This window comes from Macrotis lagotis, chromosome 6, assembly GCF_037893015.1.
Source record: "Macrotis lagotis isolate mMagLag1 chromosome 6, bilby.v1.9.chrom.fasta, whole genome shotgun sequence".
NCBI lineage: Eukaryota > Metazoa > Chordata > Mammalia > Peramelemorphia > Peramelidae > Macrotis > Macrotis lagotis.
Genome location: NC_133663.1, coordinates 12,070,100 through 12,091,036, shown reverse-complemented (window position 1 = coordinate 12,091,036; position 20,937 = coordinate 12,070,100). Strand labels below are relative to the sequence as shown.

Below are 20,937 nucleotides of genomic sequence, written 5' to 3'. Positions count from 1 at the left end.
TCAAGTACTCCTGACTCCAGGGTCGGTGCTCTATCCACAGCACCACCTAGCCACCCCTGTTTTTCTTTTTTAAAACCAGTCTCCTCCATCTTATAAAGGCTGTGAGTTGGCTAACCAGAGACCCAGCTCCAATGCTGCTCAGGACAGAAGCTTGAATCCGATCCATTCTTTCTGACCTTGGGCAGCCTAGTGTGCCCCCCCCCATAAAGGCTCCCACAGTGACTCTGAACTTAATGTGGACAGCCAGTCACTCTGGTCCACAGCTACCCAGGAGCCCCAGGTCCAGGGGGCTGGCCAGAGCCTCCCTACAGGCAGCTTTGTTGACATATAGCTGTGTTCATATAGATGCCACCCAGGAATGTTATGACCCATGTTTATGATTATCATTATCGTTGTTAATTTTCCTAGTAGTAACTGGAATTTATGTGTCTCTTGAAAGTCTTTAAAACATATTAAAGGAGCTCATTATTTTCCATAGGAATAACAAAGTTAAGTTCAGGAGATATTTCTCTTTCTGAACCACCGCTTCCTCGCCACTCTGAAGCTGTCTTGTTCTATGGACATGATTGAGTTTTTATGTGCTCAAAGCCCCCAGCAATCTGGAAGAGCCACCAGACCAGAGATGGATTTTGTAGCTAGACCACCAGGTTGGTGCATGGGGGTGAGAACTTCCAAAGTAGCCTTCCCAATGTACAGCTCTAACCACCCCATACCTTTACTCACTAAACTCCTCTGGCTCCCTGTCACCTCTGAGACCAAACATAAAACTCTCCATTTGGTTTTAAATTCCATCATCATTTGAACTTCCCACCTCTTTGGCATTTTTCTATATGACTTAACTCCATGTATTCTGACATCTGGGTTCCTTGCTATTTCCTCTCACATTTGTTCTCCAGACCCTTTCATTTTTTCTGGCTCTTCTCCTGGAAGGCTCTCCCTCCTCATCTCTGCCCTCTGGCATTGCCAGTTTTTGGTACATCTCAACTAAAATTCCATCTTCTTTTGAAAGTCTTTCCTAGTCCTCCTAAGACTTAGTATCCTCCAAGAATCTCTACAATTATTTGTCTATATCTTACTTATGTATACATAACTGTTTGCATTTTTTCTCCCCATGAGACTGTAAGTTCCTTTTCCAAATCACTTTCCAGGTGAAGAACTGAGGCAACTAGATGATGGGCCTGTAAGTGCCTGAGCCTGGATTTGAACTCATGTAGATGAGTCTTCCTGAGATGTTCTATTCACTTGCCACCTAGTTTCCTAATAAATACTTACCTGAAATTCTAGCATCTATGTCAGTCCTCTGTCAATAAGGCAGAAAAAGACTTTTTTAGTAGCAAAATGGTGAGTGTATTTTCATCCTTCCTCATTAGTGTGATTCCTTGGGATTAGTTCTATTACTAATTTGGGGGTTAGTTTTGAACAATACCATTGCATGGCAATAAAATGTATTAAACTAAATGTGGGTGGACTATAACATAAATATCAATGGTTCTTTTGGTTTTTCTTTTCTTTTAAAAATTAATGCATCCCTCCCACTACCTTCCCCCATAAAGCAATTTAAAAAAAACCCCAATGAATAGTTTCATGGTCTAGAAAAAGAAATTCCTACATTGACCATTTTTTGAAAATGTATGTCTCTCTTCATTTGAAGTTATTATTTCATAAGAAGTTATAAGAAAAATTGGATTATTTATGTACATTCATCTCCAGAAGTCTGGTAGTGAAACTGTTATTGTGGTTCTTGAAAGAGATAAGCAGGACTGGGGTTCCCATCTCTGTTGGTCAAGGGAAATCACCGATCTTTCAGGGGATCAAAGTTTCCTAAGCTATTCAGCATATCTGCTATTGAGGAAAAAGAAGAAAACTTTAAAATAAGTCCTTGTTTTTCAACATCCTAAAAGTGGGCTTGGGGAAAAATAATAAATTCAAGGCTATCCCGATGCAGAAACAGGGCAGTAGCTACAAAGTTACTAACACTGCATTTGGTTCCCATGAAAATTAAGTCTTCTGAGGGGCAACCAGGTGGTACAGTGGATAGAACACCAGTCCTGGAATCAGGAAGACCTGAGTTCAAATTCAGTCTCAGATACTTGATACTTAGTAGCTGTGTGACCTTGGGCAGGTCACTTAACTCCATTATATAAGTAGGCAAATAAATAGGGTTCTTTTTCTCCTCAAATTTTCTAGGAGTCAGCAGGAAAACAGCATTTATTAGATACTATATTCTAAGCACTATGACATGGGCTGGGGGGTACAAATTAAAACAAAAATGTGGAACCTGCTCTCAGAGAGCTCACATTCTATTGGAGGAGACCACATAGAGGCCACTATGGAGACACTAGACACAGCCTGATAAATGGGCAATGGCAAGGGAAGACAATTGATATAGAGGGATGGAACCAAAGAAAGACCAGAGTCACTGACCCTAGCATCCATGGAAGGGAGAAAGTTGTAAGAAGCAGGAAAGACCAGGTTGTGAAGGGCTTTGGAAGTCAGAGGATTTTATATTTGGCCATGGAAGTAATAAGGAGCCAGTGGAGTTTCTTGAGTAGGGGATGTGACATGGTTAGAACCGTGGTTTGGAGGAATCACTTTGGCAGCTCAGTTGAGGATAGACTGGAATGGGGAGAGATTTGAGACTGCAACTAATGAGTAGCCTCTTTCGGTGATCCATCTCCCACTACCCTGTATTATATTTAATGGATGCATCATGTTACTCACCCATGGGATTAATCAACAATCATTCGATGACCACCTACTATACTGAATGTCCCAGAAATCTTAGTAGAGTTTTAATTTTAGGTGTAGCTCAAACATAGCCATCACCATCCTAGCTGCTGGGTAAACAAAGGAACAATCCTTGCTCTCAGGGAGCTTACATTCTAACAGGGAATACTATTCATGCATAAGCATATAACATATATCCAAAGAAATACAAAAGAATTTTGGAAGAGGGAACAACCTTGTCTCCCTCTTTCCTGAAACGACATTTCTTTCTCAATTTGTCAGCATTTCCATCAATGTGCCTTTTCTCTATTGGCAAATTTCCTCATGGATGTTGTCCACATTTGTCTCCTTTTGTTAATAACTAGAGGTAACTATATAAACAGCATAGAGTTTGATCTGTCCATTCTTTCATCTCTTTACACCCATGGGGGTCATTTCTCTTCACATTGATCCAAGGATCCTCTAATGCCTATATGATTCCCTCTAATGATAGAAAAATGGACTGCATAGCCTATGTGATTCCCATAAGTTTTCCACAGAGAGGTGATCCAATGTGCAGGGGAGGAAAGGGCATTGACAACTTCTCTTGATTCATGAGGATACCAGTGGACCATCTACCCTTTACTCTCTCTCAAGGAACAACCTACTGTCTTTTTTCCTATCATTTATTGTGATGATGACTTTCAGATTCCTCTCTTCCTTTCTCATTCCTTGAGTGTGAGGGGTTGCAGCCTGTTCTTATTTACCATGTGCCTCTCTGTTGACCTATTGGTGAGATGAAATTTCATTTCTTCAGAGATAGAGTTCCTTGACTCATACCTGTCTAGCTTTTCCATAGTATGTTGGTAATAAAATAATGGCCTCCTTTTTAGAGAGATAGAAGGGTAGTTGATCCATATTTCTGAGAATAGAGCTAAAGCCCTCTTGGATGAGCCTGGGAGCCAATAAAACAAGTCAACAATCCATGTGACTTATCAGAAAAATAAAAACATGTTCCCCTAAAGAAAGGAGAACTCCACGGCTTTGAAGGATGGCATCAGCAGACCAGTGGGGTCACCTTCTGATGGCTTTAAAAATGATCCTCACTTGATTGATCATCATATCTCTGAAGTGATCCCCCATCAGGAAATAGAAAAGAGGGTTGATCACACTGTTTAGAAAGGCCAAGGGGCGGGTCAGAATGTACAATGATTTGATGATTTCCTCTGTGCATGTGCTTGGCTTCCAGAGCCTGGAAGCTAGTCTCACATTTCGCATGATGTGATAGGGGGTGAAGAGAACTAAGAATATCACCACCGCCATGATGATCAAATTGAGAGGCTTCTCAAGGGGGAGAGAAGTGGTGAGTTGTCTGCTTCTCTCCTTTAGGAAAAGGGCAATTTTCAGGTAAAAGAAGCACATGACAAAGAGTGGAATGAGGAACCCTAGGACAGTCAGACACAAACTATAGATAAAGTTATGTTTGGGATGTCCAGAACTTGCATAGTCATTACAGCTGTTGCCATTATTGTTTGTTGTGTTTGGGTCAATGAAAAGAAGGATCGGTAGAAGCTCAAGGGTCACCCAAATCCAGATGCCCACAGAGATCAAAATAGAAACTTCTTTCTTCTGAAGGAAATGTTCTCGGAAGGGATATTTCATCAACAGGTACCGGTCGATACTGATAAATGTAAGGAAAAGGATGCTTGTGTATAAATTGGCATGGAGTAAGTATCTGTTACTCACACACAGGAAACTCCCGTATCTCCAGTTCTCATTGGCATACTGTCTCACCAACACAGGGAGAGTACAAAGGAAGGCAAAGTCAGAAAGGGAGAGATTGAAGAGGTAAATGTTGCTGCTTTTCCAGTTTTTCAGACAGAAGAGATAGCCCAAAACAACAGCCGTGTTCGCAAGGATGCCAATGACAAACTCGACGGAATAGAGGACAGGAAGAAAATACTTTTCTAGGACTGCCTCTACTCCTAGCCATGTGTCACAAGTCACATTCTGATCCTGAACAAGAGGAAGAAGAAAAAATATTAGGAACAAATAGGACATTTTTACACTGTGAGATCAAAACCATGAAATATAGCTAAAGTCTTAATGCTTCCGTGACCCCAGGCAAGTCATTAAACTCTTTAGGCCTCCATTTCATTAGACCATAAAATGAGAGTACTGATGTAGTCTGAGGTTCCTTCTAACTCTAAATCTATGATCCAATGTATATTTTAAAAGTAAACAAGAACCTCAGCAAAAACAAAACAAATTATAACAAATCACTACAGTTGATCATTGTGGTCCTGTTTTCTAGAAAACAGAGTAGAATTTTATATCCATGGGACTTTGAAAAGCAAAACAAGTATTTTGGACAGCTCTGTGCCAAACATTTCTCTTTCATAAGTTGTGTCAACAGACCTGGGTTCAAATTCCAGCTCTCATTTGATCACGGAAACCAGTTGGATGTCATTTCTTTCCATGCCTCAGCCTCCTCATCTTGTACATGAATGGTTTGAAGTGGGTAAGGTCCTCTCCAGGGTAAAAAAATCTATGACCTGTCATCTTCTACTCTATGAGTAGGAGTTACATGTAGCTACCTGAATTATCTGAGAAGATAGGACTTTGTAGATCCGACTTGTGATTGCTTTCTATCAAATCTGCCTCCAATCTACATTTCCAGATTGGTTTCAGATTAGTCCCAATTTACATTCCATCAAAATTAGACCAGAGGATCCTCCTTCATCCCCATCCTTGGAATGGGCTCCTGCCTCACCTCAGTTTCTTGGAATGTCTACTTTCTTTCAAGACTCAGCAAGGAGCACCTCCTATAAAAGGCCTTTGGTGATGTTCCCCCCTCCCCTAACTTTGTAATTTATCTTCTCCATATTTCATATTTCTTCATCTGTATATATGTCAGTTCTGACTGGTATACTACAAGCCTCTAGAGGACTTGAACATTTTGTCTTTTGCCTTTGTAACTAGACTAGTTTGCAGCTAACAAAGGAAATTATTAAAATTATTAACAATTTTGCTAAATTGCTGAGACAAACATCATCAATAGAACTTGAGACTGGGAACTGGGAAATTTCCAAGTTCAAATCCTGCTTCAGAAACTTCCTTGATGTGTGATTCTAGTCAAGTCACATAAGCTCTCTGTGACTCAATTTCCCCATTGCAAAATGTAGATAATAATAGTATCTATTTCATAGGGATGACAAAGACCAGATAAGATGATTACATTTTTTAAATACATACAGGCACATAGAGTACTTTAGGTTTTGCTGATTTTTAAGGTGTTACAAAAATGTTGGCTGTTAGTATTAGCATTACAATGCAATACTTAAATAATTAAAAGGTCAGCAATAAAATTCTTTTTTCAAGATATTTTGGAAGTCTTCCGAGGCTTTAGGACAATCACACAACTCCTTCAAACTTGTATTTTGGGAAATTAACAAAAAATAAAGGTGGGTAATTTGTTTTCTGAAAAATAGGGAGGTGAAAACATTAAATGAAATTAGTTGCAATATGATTTTTATTCATCCTGAAGCTTTCACAAAATAACTTAAGCCCATTTGTCATTTGGAACAGTTGATTTCCATGGTTTGAGGAAAGCTTCTGGGAACTGCACTATGGGTAAGTCTAACACTGCTGCTTATTTATTCAAAGATTTCCTTGCATAATCAGATTACCATAGCTTCTAGAAATCATTTTAAATTATTTCATGGTCTCCAAAGAAGAATCAATTACATGCAGTCATAGAATACCTAAAAATGGGGACAAAGTAGGAGCATACCAGCAAACATGCTAGGAAAAAGAAAATAGCAATAACAGAATCAAATCTTTTAAAAATGCAAATTTTTTCCTATTTTTATATTATTCCTAATATTTCCCCTATATTTTCCCCCTAGAAGCCTTTTAGTCATAGGTAAATACAAAACCTCAAATAAAAGACCCAGTCACTAATGTTGAGCAATGCCATCTTGAGTTTAGTAGTTGAAAACACTCAAATTTACAGTCTTAGAATTGGAAAACCCTTCATATATATTAGCGTTGATGCTTACAAGGTAAGTCTTTTTGACGGTGTTATTCCCATTTTGCAGATAAGAAAACTGAGACTCATAGAGGGTTGAAGTTACTTTGACCCAGGTTATAGAGTTGATAAATGATGATACAAGACCTTGAACTCAAATGTCTGGACTCTAAACCTAGTGGTTTTCCCACCACACACCATAACACCTTCCCTAGATGCACCAAACCCAACAATTTATTTAATTTTTATTTAAGAATTAATGTAAATGATGAGGAAGAACAACACTAATGAATTCTCATCAGCTACATTAACGGCCATGCTAAGCTGCGAAAACACAATCTCTTCAATAATACTGATAAATAATATGGAAATTACATGATAATTTGGAGTGATTATCACATGAAATAACTTTAAAAACTTGTGAGACAAAAACAAATCAGAATATCTTTTTTTTTTTGGTTAGTGCTTAAATCTGTATCATTGCTACTCTTTCTTTTTTAGATAATTATTATGTAAATCACTAATCCAGTAGTGAATCAGGCATTTTGCAAAAATGGTGGCAGCAGGGTGGCTAGATGGCACAGTGGATAGAGCACTGCCCCTGGAGTCAGGAGGACCTGGGTTCAAATCTGACCTCAAATACTTAATAATTACCTAGCTGTGTGACTTTGAGTAAGTCACTTAACCATATTGTCTTACCAAAAATAAAAAAAAAGTAATTAAGAACACTAATTATATTCCCCAGGAGATAAGTCAAAAGAGATAATAAAGAAATCTCAGAAAGAATTGCCAAAACTTAAGAACCATTACCTAGATGTGTGACTTTGGGTAAGTCACTTAAGCATATTGTCTTACCAAAAATAAAAAAAAGGTAATTAAGAATGCTGATTATATTCCCCAGGGAATAAAGAGTCAAAATAGATAATAAAAAAATCTCAGAAAGAATTGCCAAAACTTAAGAACCATGAGAAAAATGGTCCTAAATTGCTATTAATAAGATAAATGAAAATCACAAAATCTCTGAGATATTTGATATCCATCAAACTGTCAAAAATATCAAAGATGGAAGGGCAGGTATACCAACACACAATTGGTGGAATTGCCAAGTCATCCACCATTGAATGAATGAATCATTTGTTAATCACAGAGAAAAGCACTCTGATAAACACTGGAGATAGAATTAGAAAAGTAAGATGATCTTTCTCTCATGTTCTAATGGGAGAGAGAATACATAAGGAAGATTTCAGCTCCAAGTGAGATGGGAAGACTCCATGTCCTTAAAGAGCAGTGGGAAAGCAGATGATAATCCTAACTTTATTAATAAGCAAATCTTACTAGTTTTGATGCTAAATCATTTAACAATGCTAAAGATTTTGGTGAGGGGAACCAACTGGAGAGTAACTTGGGATTGTGTTCAAAATAGAAATGTGACAACAATGTCCATGTCCTTTGACCTAGAGAACTTACTGCCACACACCCATATAAACATACATACATACCTTATTAGCTTAAAACTATACTAAGACTTTTTTGAAAAACCATATATAGATACATATATGTATATATGTATGTATGTGAAAATATATGTATTGTGGACATACCCAGGTACATATATGCAGTATGTATGTGTGCATATGTATATGCATAGTAACCCAAAAGTCTTAGTGCAGTTTAAGCTATTAAGATTTAAAATCACACTAAGATTTTTGGGACAGTCTATATATCTACCCCCAAGGGATAGAAAAATCGAAATAACTGGCCCATATGCACACAAATATTCATAGTAGTCTTTTTTCAATAGTAGTAAAAAAATTGGAAACAAAGTGATGCCCATTACAGAATGACAAAATTATGCTGGATGAATGAATATTATTAGACCATAAAAGCAATAATTTTGAAGAACTCTGAGAAACATAGAAGATACATTCTTATGAACTAATCAAGGGTGAAAGAAGCAAGAAAATCTATCCTTTATTACAACAAAATAAATGGAAAGAGCAACCACTTTTCCTCACCAAAATGCTATATAATGATAAGGAGTGAACTTGGCCTTGGAGGTGAACGATTTCTGGTGTGGAACTCTGCATATATACTCTCAGACTCAACCCATATGTGTAGTTTTTTGTTCATTGCTTTTTTTCTGCTATTCAAAAAATTCTTTGTTGCAAGGGAAGTTTCCTGAGTAGCGGTGGAGGAGAAACAGAAATTTGGAGATAAGGGAAACAGACGTTAGCACTACTAAAGTTGTCCTCAAGAATCTCCTCAAGAAATGAGAGTGTGATTCATAACTTTGATGGGTTGACTGTAAACAAAATTTCAGTCATGTACCAAAATGAAAAGCTATTTCAGTTGAAGGTCCTCTTAGATCTGAAATCATATCTGTGCCTAATTTTGTGACCATATGAGTACCTCCTCCTTCTTCCCTCCCCACAGACAATCTGGCCCTATCTCCCTCTATGCTTCACACTAGAGTGCCTAATGCTTTGTCCCCATTGTATATACCAAACTTGCCCAAATGTTAAGGGAGACAGAGAGGGCAGGCCAAGTCCTTGCCCCAGAGGGATAGCAGCAGCAGGAAAAGTCAGGGTTATCTGAAGCCAGATGACCAAAGAACCCTGAGGCAGAACTCGAAGATAAGGGCAAGTTAGTGTCCAAGGACACTATCCCTGGACTTCTCATGCCAAAGATGAAGGGAACACCATTGGGAAAGACCAAAGCTAGAGGTCACAAATGTCTCCTTCTTCTAGCATCCATTACCTTGTTCAGCATCATACTGCCTTTCTTTGGTTCTATTCCACTTACTGGAAGACTGCAAAGACAGGAAGTATTAGAGCCAATACAAGTGCTAGGCAAGTTAAGCATCTTAGCACACTCAGTATTTACTTCATTCGGGATGATAACAATGAGCATCAGGACTTGTTTTTGCAAATGTTTTTTACAGATTCCAAAGATGCTTCCCAGGACCCATCTCTTTCTAAAAATTAGCTCCCCAATCCTACTAGAATCAGGAGGTCTTCCCCCATAAAGAATGACATTGTATTTCTACTTCTAGATACTTTTTGAAAAATGAATGGAAAACAGTGACAAACAGGCTACAGGGTTACAAAATTTCCCTTCATAGGCTCTTAATGGTGGCCAGGGAGAGGGGAGAATGGCAATGAAAGGGGCATCCCGAGTCCTCTGAGCTCTCTCTCAAATCACACCTGGGGCTCCAAAGCTTCATGGGAGATCATGGTTACATAGATGGGTTAATTGTTTTAAAAGATCTGAAATCTGTGAAAGAAGTCAGAATCCATTCAGTTAACTCCTCTGGGTAAATATCACACATATACTGTAATCTCCCAGGTTTTTTTTCCTATGAATTAATGTTTTTCATTTTGCAAAATGCTTTTTGCCACAATTTCAAATACATTTGGGATTTTTCTTGTAAAATTGGAATCACCAGTTTTGGAATTTCTCAGTGTTAAAACATTTTACAATAACAACAAAACCAATACTAATGATAGCAATAGAATAGCTGATAACAATACTAATGATAACAATAGAATAATTGTATAACATTTTGAAGATTACAAAGCACTTTTATCTATAGAATCTCCAAGAATCCTAGGACAGATTCTTCCAAAGTATTCCAAGGTGGATTACCTTTGCTAAAAATTAGTAACTGCTTCTATTTCATAAAGTTTTCAATTATTAAAACCTGGTGAAAGAAAAACCATTAAGATTTTGATCACTTTCTATTTGTTGTGCAAATGACATCCTACACCAAAGAATTACAATATTAATATTCAATGCTCTGATATAATATTTATTAGATCCTCATTTATAAATAATCATAAAACTCCTTATACATATATTCATATAGCAAATTAGTTTGCATTTTCTGGAAACCAGAGAAGTTCAACTTCTTCAATATGTTGAAATGCTTTTTTTCTTTTAAAATAACCTCAGGATTCTTTTCCCTTGACAGTGAAACAAATGGTAATTAAGTAAGTAATCAAGTAATCACATAATAACATTCATATTAAATGCAAACAATGATACAGTTATCTTAAAACACTTCCTCAATATACGTTGCCAGTCAATGACCAGAACATCTATTTCTAGCAGATATCATATTATGTGTCCTCTGTAATTCCCCTGCAATTTCAGTAACTCCACTTACTGATTTTAGTTAAATTTAAGCTTCTGAAACATTGTCAAAGCCCATTTCCAAGATCCATAAGTTGAACCAACCTTTGGTGATGTTATTTGAAGATCAGTTCTTCTGACATTTAAGACAGAAAACAATATAGAAGTTAACTTGGAGTTTCCCTTTCCCCCTTTCTGGAATGAATTTGGCCCAGCTGGCCCTGGTTTAAGCAACCAAAACAAGAACCATCCACTTTTCCAGGAGACCACTGGTTGTTGGACCAAGAGGATGTGAAACAACTTCCCATGGGTAAGGAATATTGTAGCTTACCATTCTCCGGGATGGGCAGGAGATCCTCAGCAGCCCAGTGAGGACTGATGCTTCTGGCTGACCAGGCTGCAGCTGAATTGCCTTATTTCAACTCATTTGCATATCATGCAATCATTCAAAACACATGGACGAGTTTATTTATCTGACCCCGAAGAAACAGACCTATGTGCAGTTTCCTGTAAAGAGGAGGCACAAGCCCATTAACTCTTTCATGAAGAAAAAACCTGAAGATTTAGAAAAGTCTGATGTTTAAATTCCCTTATGTACCATGAAGACCTTAGCCAAATGTATCTTATTTTCATTCAAGCTATCTTGCCTAAGAATGATTCCATGCTAATTCAGATCTAATATTTTACAGAATCATAATTATAGATTATTCTTCCTTATTTCATAGTTGAGGAAACTAAAGTGATTTGACAGTCATGCTGCTAATAAGTAACTGATGCTGAATTTGAACTCAGGTCTTCCTGAGTTCAGACCTAGTGTCCTACCTACTGAACCACCCGGCTGAATCACAGGATCATATATTAGAGCTGGAAAGGCAGTTCAGAGACCCTCTAAGCGAACATCTTCTCCACCCACCTTTTTTCACTTTGCTGTTGTTGAGTCAACTTTGATTCCATTTGGGATTTTCTGGGCAGAGATATTGGAGTACTTTGTCATTTCTCTATCCGGCTCATTTTTCAGATGAGGAAATTGAGGCAAATAGGATTCTATGACTCAACCAGGTAGTCAGTGTCTGGAAGCTGTCACCAGTCTGGGTAGTCTGGCCACTGTATCACCTAGCTCATCGCACTTCCCTTTACAGATTAGGAAACTAAAGGCAGGAGAGAGTAATTCTTTTGTCTAAGGTCACAAAGATAGTTAAATAAGAGAAATCGGATTGGAAGCCAAGTCGGATCCCAAATTCAGTTCTTTTCTCATTGTGCCCCACTTCCTCTCTATGAGGCAAGAAGAAAATTAAGGGTGTAGGAAAAAGCTAACAAGAGTCAGAAGGAGGACTTTAACTCAGGCATTTATGATTCTGAGATAACTCAGATAAATCTTTACATCACCCTTCCTGGTGGCATCTCTGCAAAAAATATTTGCATCCCTAACTTATCCTTAGGTTATCCTAAAGCTGACTTGTTGAAAACTGAAATAAAAGAATGTTTCCTCAGAGTCCTTCCTATGTCATGGGGCAATGAAGTTCTAAACTACCAGCTTCCCCCTTTCTGGCATTCAGATATAAAGACTAGGGGAGAAAATGCCTTGGATACCCAGGAATGAAAGGGAAGGTGGTAGCTAAAATAAATGTAGCTAGCGTGACCTGGTTATATTCAAACAAGCACTTTGAATTGAACCTGGAAACAAGCTGCTGTTAATATAGATAGACTGGGGCTTCTTCATCTTTTTCTGTCGTAGACCCATTGGCCAAATAAATCAGTGAAGTTCATGAATCCCTTCTCAAAATAAAATTCTACATAGGATTGTAAAGGAAACCAATTATATTTGAAATATAGTTATCAGCATATTACATACATAAATATAACATCTCCATATATATATCTATATAGTCATCTTCTCATCTATCCATCCATCCATCCATTCATCTTTCCATTTATCTACCTATCCATCTATCTGTCTATCTATCTATCTATCTATCTATCTATCCATCTATCTATCTATCTATCTATCTATCTAAATTTCTTACCATCCCAGGTTAAGAACCTTTGGCTGTAGACCGCAGCACACATCTGGCTCATGCTATTCATGTCTATCAAAAGTAGTTAGACAAATATGCTCCAATGAGCCCTAAGGATCTGTAATCTACAAAACATTTCTAGAAACTCATCAATTCTGTGCTAATTTGGGATTTAGGGAAAAAAAAACAAAGTCTGAAGTCAACATCCATAGTTTTTCCCACAGAGGCAAAGCTAGATATGTATTTAAAAGAAATGACTCATTTGCTATCTGCTCATTTCTTTGTGGGACCAGAAAGAAAACATTAGATCAGCAGATTTCCTATCCTAAAATGAAGAAACTGAATGCCATTGAAAACTGAACAGTCCTTCCCAGACTTTCAATATACATGAAAGCAAACACAAGGATCATACACTATGAGCAGATGGGATTTAGACCAGAAATGCAGGGCTGATTCAATATTAGGAAAACTCAGCATAATTGAGCATAACAATAGAAAAACCAACAAAACTCATGATTATCTCTAGAGATGCAGAAACAGGTTTTCACAAACTGCAACACTCATTCCTATTTTAAAAAATAATAGAAAGAAGAGGAATAAAAGGAATCTTAAAATGATAATTATCTATCTAAAAACCATCAGTAAGCATTGTCTATAATGAGGATAAACTTGAAGGCATTCTCAATGAGATCAGAAGTGAAGCAAGAAGGTCTATTGTCACCATTACTTAATCTTGTGCTAGAAATGCTAGTTATAGCAATAAGAAAAAAGAATTCAAAGAAAAAATGTAGGCAATGAGGAAACAAAATTGTTATTTTTCAGATAATATAATCATTTACTTAGAAAACCCTAGAGAATCAAATAAAAATCTAGTTGAAACAAGAACATTAGCAAAGATGCAGGATATAAAATAAATCACCAATATTTTTAAATACTACCAACACATGCTACCAATCAAATACTACCAACTATCAGCAGGAAGATATAGAAAGAGAAATTCCATTTAAAATGATTGCAGACAATATAAAATGCTAGCAAGTCTATGGGCTAAAGTAAACCCAGGGACTACATGAATACATTATAAAACACTCTTCACACAAATAAAGATAGATCTAAACAATTAAAGAAATATTAATTGCTCATAGATAGGCTGTTCCAGTTTAATTAAAATCACATTTATATCCAAATTAATTCATTTATTCAATGCCATGCCAAAACAACTAGAAAAAAATAATAACAAAATTTATCTGGAAGAACAAAAAATCAAGAATATCAAGGGAATCAGTGGGGGGGAAAGGAAACTTAGAAGTCCACCAGAATCAAATTCCAAATTATATTATAAATTTGTAATCATAAAAACAAATGGTACTAAATAAAATATAGAGTGGTTGATCAGTAGAAGAGATTGGGTGCACTATATATATAGAAATAAATGACCACAATAAGGTAGTGTTTGATAAACCCAAAGAACCAAGTTATTGGCACAGAAATTATGACCAAATAAGAGATAGAGGATCATGGATAATTTTGATTACATTGAATTGGTTTTGCACCAACCAAATCAATGCAACAAAAATTAGAAGAAAATAAGAAATCTAGGGAAATTACTTTTTTTTTAATTTTCTCAGATAAAGGCCTCATTTCTCACATACACAAAGAACTGAGTCAAATTTCTAAAAATAAGAGCCATTACTCAATTGATATATTGGTCAAAGGATAGTAATGAGCAGTTTTCAGAAGAAGAAATCAAAACTTTCATTAGTCATATGGAAAAATGCTCTTATGGTGTTCCATTTACTGCCACCATGTCCTTTACAGCCTTCTCCATGCTTAGAATGCTCTTCTTTGCCCTCTCTGCCTTGTACAATCCATAGCTTTCTTCATGGCCTAGCTCAGGGTCTGATTCCTATGGTATAATAGAAACTATTTAAATATTAAATAGTATAAAAAAGACTGCAAAGTAGTTTTACATCAATCAGCCCATTTGATCCTCAAAATAATCCTATAAAGTAGGAGGCATTTTTATCCTCGTTTTATAGATGAAGAAACTGATCTGAGAAAAATTAAGTGACTTTCCAGGGTTTCAGAAATTTTGTTAGAAATCAAATCTCCCTGAACCTAGATCACTCCTCAGTTCACTGCTTCATTTGCTGCTTTTTGTTCATTGCTACTTAGAGCACCCCGTAATGTATGATCTCAGAGAGCAGTTATGTGGTATAGTGGATAGGATGCTGAAATCCAAGTTTTAAGATCACTTCAAACATTTACTCATTCTAAACACATTGTTCAACCTCCTTCAATCTTAGTTTTCTCATGAAAATAGGAATGATAAGGGGCAGCTAGGTGGCACAGTGGATACAGTACCAGCCTTGGAGTCAGGAGAACCTGAGTTCAAATCTGACCTCAGACACTTAATAATTACCTAGCTGTGTGGCCTTGGGCAAGTCACTTAACCCCATTGCCTTGCAAAAAAAGAAAAAGAAAGAAAATAGGAATGCTAATAATATTATTATTATTTAACCTTATAAGTTAAAGAAAAAAAATAAAACTTTTCAAATCACAATGAACTTTCAGTACTAATTCATGTCTATCAAAGTGAGAAATTAACCAACCAGATGTGACCCCAAATTTGGAAGATATAGATGCTGACAAAAGAAATGATGTTGGATTTGATGGAAATATTTAATCACCACATCTAGATTTCTGAGATAAAAAACATTGCAAGTGTTATTTCATTCCATTAAAAAAAAAAACCCTGCCCTTCTCCAGTATTCTAAGAATCCATTATTCCCACAGTGGGGGCACATTTTCTCCGACTTTTCTTTTTACAACTGACTAAATGATCATCACATTTGCTGAAGCTAACAAAGAAAAGCAACGATTCTTTGGCCAACAGGGTAATAGTTTTCTCAGACATTAATAGGTAGGAAATCCATCAGCGTACTCATTCACACGTCCTCTTCAGCTTGATTGGAACTATGAGAGCCTTCACTTAACAAAAGGTAGGATTTCTGTAACATCTTTGTTCTCCAGACACTACATTAGGTACGTTATAAATATTCTCTCCTTTGATCCTCACAACACTCCTAGGAAGTAGATGTTGCTATTGCCCCCATTTTATAGTTGAGGAAACTGAGGTTAATGATAAGTCCAAATGAAGTTAATGGTAGGTCCAGAGGATGAGAATCTGAGACTAGATCTGAACTCTTCTGGACGCCACCTACCTGGCCCAACCTGTCTAACTTTCAGAGACATATTTTAATCCCAAAATGAAATATCTTATAAAAATGTTACTTGTATAAGAAGAAAAAAATTCCCATATAAGTCTGTGATATGGGAAAATCCTGCTCTGAAAACATTGAGAACTCCCTTTAGGAGGGTGAGAAATAATTAATTAAAATCCAAGGTTGCTCAGGTGCTAGAAGAAGGAAAAAAAAGGGTTTTTGAAAAAATCTAAGAGTATTTTAAGAACAATATTTACACAGTTTGGGGACCATGTGACCATTTCTAAGACCAGATTAGTGTGTTTCCCAGAACAAAATATGCCTTCTTGGAATAGAGACATTTGAATAGTATGAATCTAATCAGAATACTGAGGAATTTATAAGAACCCAAGATGGGAAATTATGTAATAGTCCTTGGAGTCTGCTCTGTTCTCTGTCACCAAGAACCAAGCTTCATCAAGGTAACTTCTATTGTATAAGAAAGAGCTCTAGGATACAAGTCCCCATTCTGACCAATTTGCTTTTTTAAAATAGGTTTAATAACATTTCTTTTTATCATCATCATGGAAAATGTCCAGTCCAGAGTCAAAAGCAGGGTCACCTTTCTGCCATTCATCTCACATGCTTCATTATTCTCTCAATTGTCTCATCTTCTCAAAATAATGTCTTTCATTTTCATAATATGCTTAAGTTGCAAAGCACTTTGCTAGCTATAACCCTAGGATGTAATTAATTGCACAAAAGGATGTTCCCCATTTTACAAATAAGGAAGCTGAAGCTTTACAAACTGACATGTTTTGTGTTTAACTATGTGACTAATATGTGTCTAAGCAGTTTTTCTGACTCAAAATCTGGTCCTCAATACACTTTGGCATTTAGTCTCATTTTTATCCCACCTCATTTTGCCTTTTTAGGGGGGCAAACATTATAATCTTGATGATTTTTAAAAGATTTTAATTTTTTAAACATCCATCCCACTTCGAAATTCCATAGAGTAACCCTTCCAAAAAATCTCATTGGCATTCTCTGTAAGGATGAATCAGAAAGTAAACTGTTATAGTTTGAGATCCACATGCTGTCCTTCATTACTTCTATGTGTCATGGGGAGTATGGTGCATGCATAGACCTAACCAACTTTTCTAAGATGGCATCATCATTTGGAAGACTCCAGGGAGCAGATAACGTCTCTTCATTTGTAGGACAGTAAGGACCTGCTACTGAGAGAATCAACACTTGCCTTGAAAAGAGACCAGAATAGGTGTGAATGCTTTCTAACTGGCTCCAGTTGGCTAACCATATAGTTGGGAAGGACATTTTTCTGTTGGTTGAATAGCTAGAACTTTCAGTGTCTTCTATGACCCCTCTTCGCCAATCTTCACAATCTGATGGTGTGATGTTGAGAGATGAGAGATCATATTGTTAGGGGGAGAACTGTGGGGCCTTCTCCTTCTAAAGCCATATACCCCTTGAGAAACAGGTCCACCTTGACCTTCATCATCTTCCTTTCCATTCTAAGTGCAATGAGGAGAGTCTCTGACCTTAGAAGAGTAGACTACAGGAATCCAGAAGGCAGAATCCAGACTGAGTTTTATAGTCAAAGGATGCCCAAAGGAGTATGTGTTATATTTGGGAGTCATCTTTAGCACCTTTGGGACCCTAGCCCAGTGGATGAACTCATCTGGCAGTCATGCCACATTTAGACATGAACTTAGTGGGACCAAAAATATACAGAAACTGAGCAAAATTATGAGCCTAATCCTCCTCAGATGTCAGTGTGGTATAGGAAGTACTATGCCCCAAGACCAATGGAAAATATGTTTTTATGATAGTTCTTACTAAATCTGAGACATAAATATACCTTTGTAAAATACAGTTGAGGTTAAGTTGTTCAATGGATTTGGGTGCTTCATGGGCCCCCTAAAATGGGTAGAACAGAGTCAGGAGAATCTTGAGCTCACAGTAAAAATAAACAGAATCAAGATAGCCAAGAACTTTTGTGGAAAGATGTAGTTTCCTGACCCAAAGAGAATTGGGTCAGAGTGTCTCTATTCTGTCTGTTTCTGGATATAAAAGGGGCTTATTCCATTTCATATTGATCTTTGCAATTTTTGATGAATCGCAAAAAATGAAGTCCCAAGTTTTATGACTGGTTCTTGTAGAATTTTACTGGGTTGGTTAAACCATTAATCATAGCAACCTTTCTTGTACTAGGTAAAACTCCTGGAGCAGTCAAAGTCATTCTGCAAGAGGAAAACCTGTTTCCAGTAAAATGTAAATAATCTCTATGTTGGCGAGAAAGAGAAGACGTTGGAAAACACCTTGGAAATCTATGAACTCCAGGAAGGAATAATGGAGGAAATGCAAGCCATAGAAACCTAGGTGTCTTTCAGGAAGGATATTTACCAAAAACAGAGTGATTGGAAGCACTGATTTGCAAATGTAAGGCTAAAGAACAAATAAGGGGGCAGCTAGGTGGCACAGTGGATAGAGCACCGGCCCTGGAGTCAGGAGGACCTGAGTTCAAATGTGAATTCAGACACTTAATAATTACCCAGCTGTGTGGCCTTGGGCAAGTCACTTAACCCCATTGCCTTGCAAAAACCTAAAAAAAAAGAAGAATAAGAAGGATGAGGCACATTCAGATAGATCCTCAAGTGGCATAAGCCTCTTATAGTCCTTGAATAATAGCGATGTATTTGAACTGCACATGTCTAGAATTTTCAGTCTTTCATATGCTCAGTCAAAACATAATGAAAATATAAGAGCTTAAATTCACCAATCATCTCCTTTCCCAGTAGCCAATCTTTTTTTTTTTCTTTTTGGTAAGGCAATGGGGTTAAATGGCTTGCCCAAGGCCACACAGCTAAGTAATTATTAAGTGTCTGAGGTGGATTTGAACTCAGGTACTCCTGACTCCAGGGCCGGTGCTCTATCCACTGTGCCACCTAGCCACCCCTTTCCAGTAGCCAATCTTAAGCTAACCACTGGCTTTCCATTCCAATGAAAGGACTTTGATCATAGATTGGTCCCCCTTTTGTTCTGCTTTTTAATAGTTACATATATGCAGTTCAAAAAGAAACCATTTGTCTCTTCCTCCCCCTAACCCCTATGTTAAAGTTTTCTCTCAGAAAAATCTATCTAAAAATGAGTTTTTAACACCTTAGGGAAAGCACATATATCAAATAAAATGATAGCTAGCCTGGAAGTTACCCGTTCTTTGCAGAACTGTAGACAGACCTGTTTTCAATCATATTTATGATTATTTGATTTTCCTTTTGTCCATCTCTGTTTTTTTCTATGATATTCCTTAAAGCACATAGCTCAGAATGAACAGAAGGCCTTGGTATGAACCAGATGTAAAAAAGAAAATTACTTCCAAGTAATTTAAATATAAACATATTCAATCACCTTATTTTTTTTAAAAAAAATTCTATTTGACTCTTTGCATCTTGAGGACAGAGAAAGATGTCTTATTTTTTTTTGTCATTTTGTAGCCTTTCACATAATAGGCACTTCATGACTACTTAATGATTTGATTTCATTTACTGAACAAAACAATCATTAAGCCCTGACTTGTGCTAGGCCTATAGGGTACATAATAAGACAACTTTTTTTTAAAAAAATTGAAGGTAATAGTCCTTGGTCTTTGTTCAAACTCCATGGTTCTTTCTTTGGATATAGATGGGATTCTCCATTGCAGAAGGCCCCATTGTCCCTGATTGTTGCACTGATGGAATGAGCAAGTCCATTAAGTTGGTCATCAATTCCATGTGGCTGTTAGGGTGGACAGTGTTAGGCCTTAGACGTGACACAGGCTTTGCTCCAGAAACTTCTCTTCTGCATGGGCTAGATTTCTACTGTACAAGGTCCTTTGATAATTGAATTTGAAAAAAAATTCAACAAGCATCTTTTGAATAGATGTTACATTTCAGATACAATGCTAAGCCCCAAAGAAAACTGTTTTTTAAAGAGTCCCTGATATCAAGGAGCCTCAGTTGTACTGGGAAAGATAAGTAGAAGTCTGAGTTTTCAAGCCCATCCAGGAAAGATGGTGGACATTCTCTAAATTCCTACCTTTTGCTGAGGCTCTTCCCCATCTCTGGAGACCTCCCTCCCAGTCTAGAGCTCTAGGAAGCCTTAGAGTTCTTGAAGTTTGACATGGGGCAGCCAGTGGTAATGTCATCTTTCTCCAGATTTACTTGTATTTATTTTTCTGCAGTCACATTTAGTTATTCATTATAATGTCCTTTAAGGACTGTTTCATTTCACTTTCTGCAACTCCAGGGGCAAGAACAGAGACCCACATATAGTGACACTTTAATATATTGTTGAAATGCATGTAGCAAACATGTATTTATATGTACTTCTCTATATGTTCTCCTGGATATATGTGTATACACACATAGATAGATATAGATAGCAGATAGATAGATAATAGATAACAGATAGTAGATAAATAGATATAGATAGGTAATAGATAGATAAATACATAGATATATAGAGAGAGATAGCTAATAGATAGATTGATAGATATAGATAGGCAATAGATAGATGTAGATAGGTAATAGATTGATAGATACAATTGGCTAATTAGATAGATAAATAGATAGACAATAGATAGAGAGTTATAGATAGGTAATAGAGAGAGATAGCTAATAGATAGATAGATAGATACATTTTTCAAAAACTCAGCTTTTAGTATCAACAAATCAACAAATGTCTTTAGTGAGAAATGAAACCCTTCTAAATATATTTTCAATAATAGCAAGTTTATAGTAATAGCTTCAGATCACCTGAAGTTTTTCAATGTACGTTATCTCATTTGCTCCTC

At 36.8% G+C, this 20,937-nt stretch overlaps 1 protein-coding gene across 1 annotated transcript; it reads right to left on the bottom strand.

Annotated features, from left to right (window-relative positions):
- Positions 1–2,238: 2,238 nt before the first annotated feature.
- Positions 2,239–11,252, bottom strand: SUCNR1 (succinate receptor 1). Its single transcript, XM_074192510.1, has 2 exons — positions 11,199–11,252; positions 2,239–4,722 (listed from the first exon to the last, which is right to left on the bottom strand). The coding sequence occupies exons 1-2, from the start codon at positions 11,199–11,201 to the stop codon at positions 3,781–3,783; spliced, it is 945 nt and encodes a 314-aa protein (XP_074048611.1). The 5' UTR covers positions 11,202–11,252; the 3' UTR covers positions 2,239–3,780.
- Positions 11,253–20,937: the final 9,685 nt, after the last annotated feature.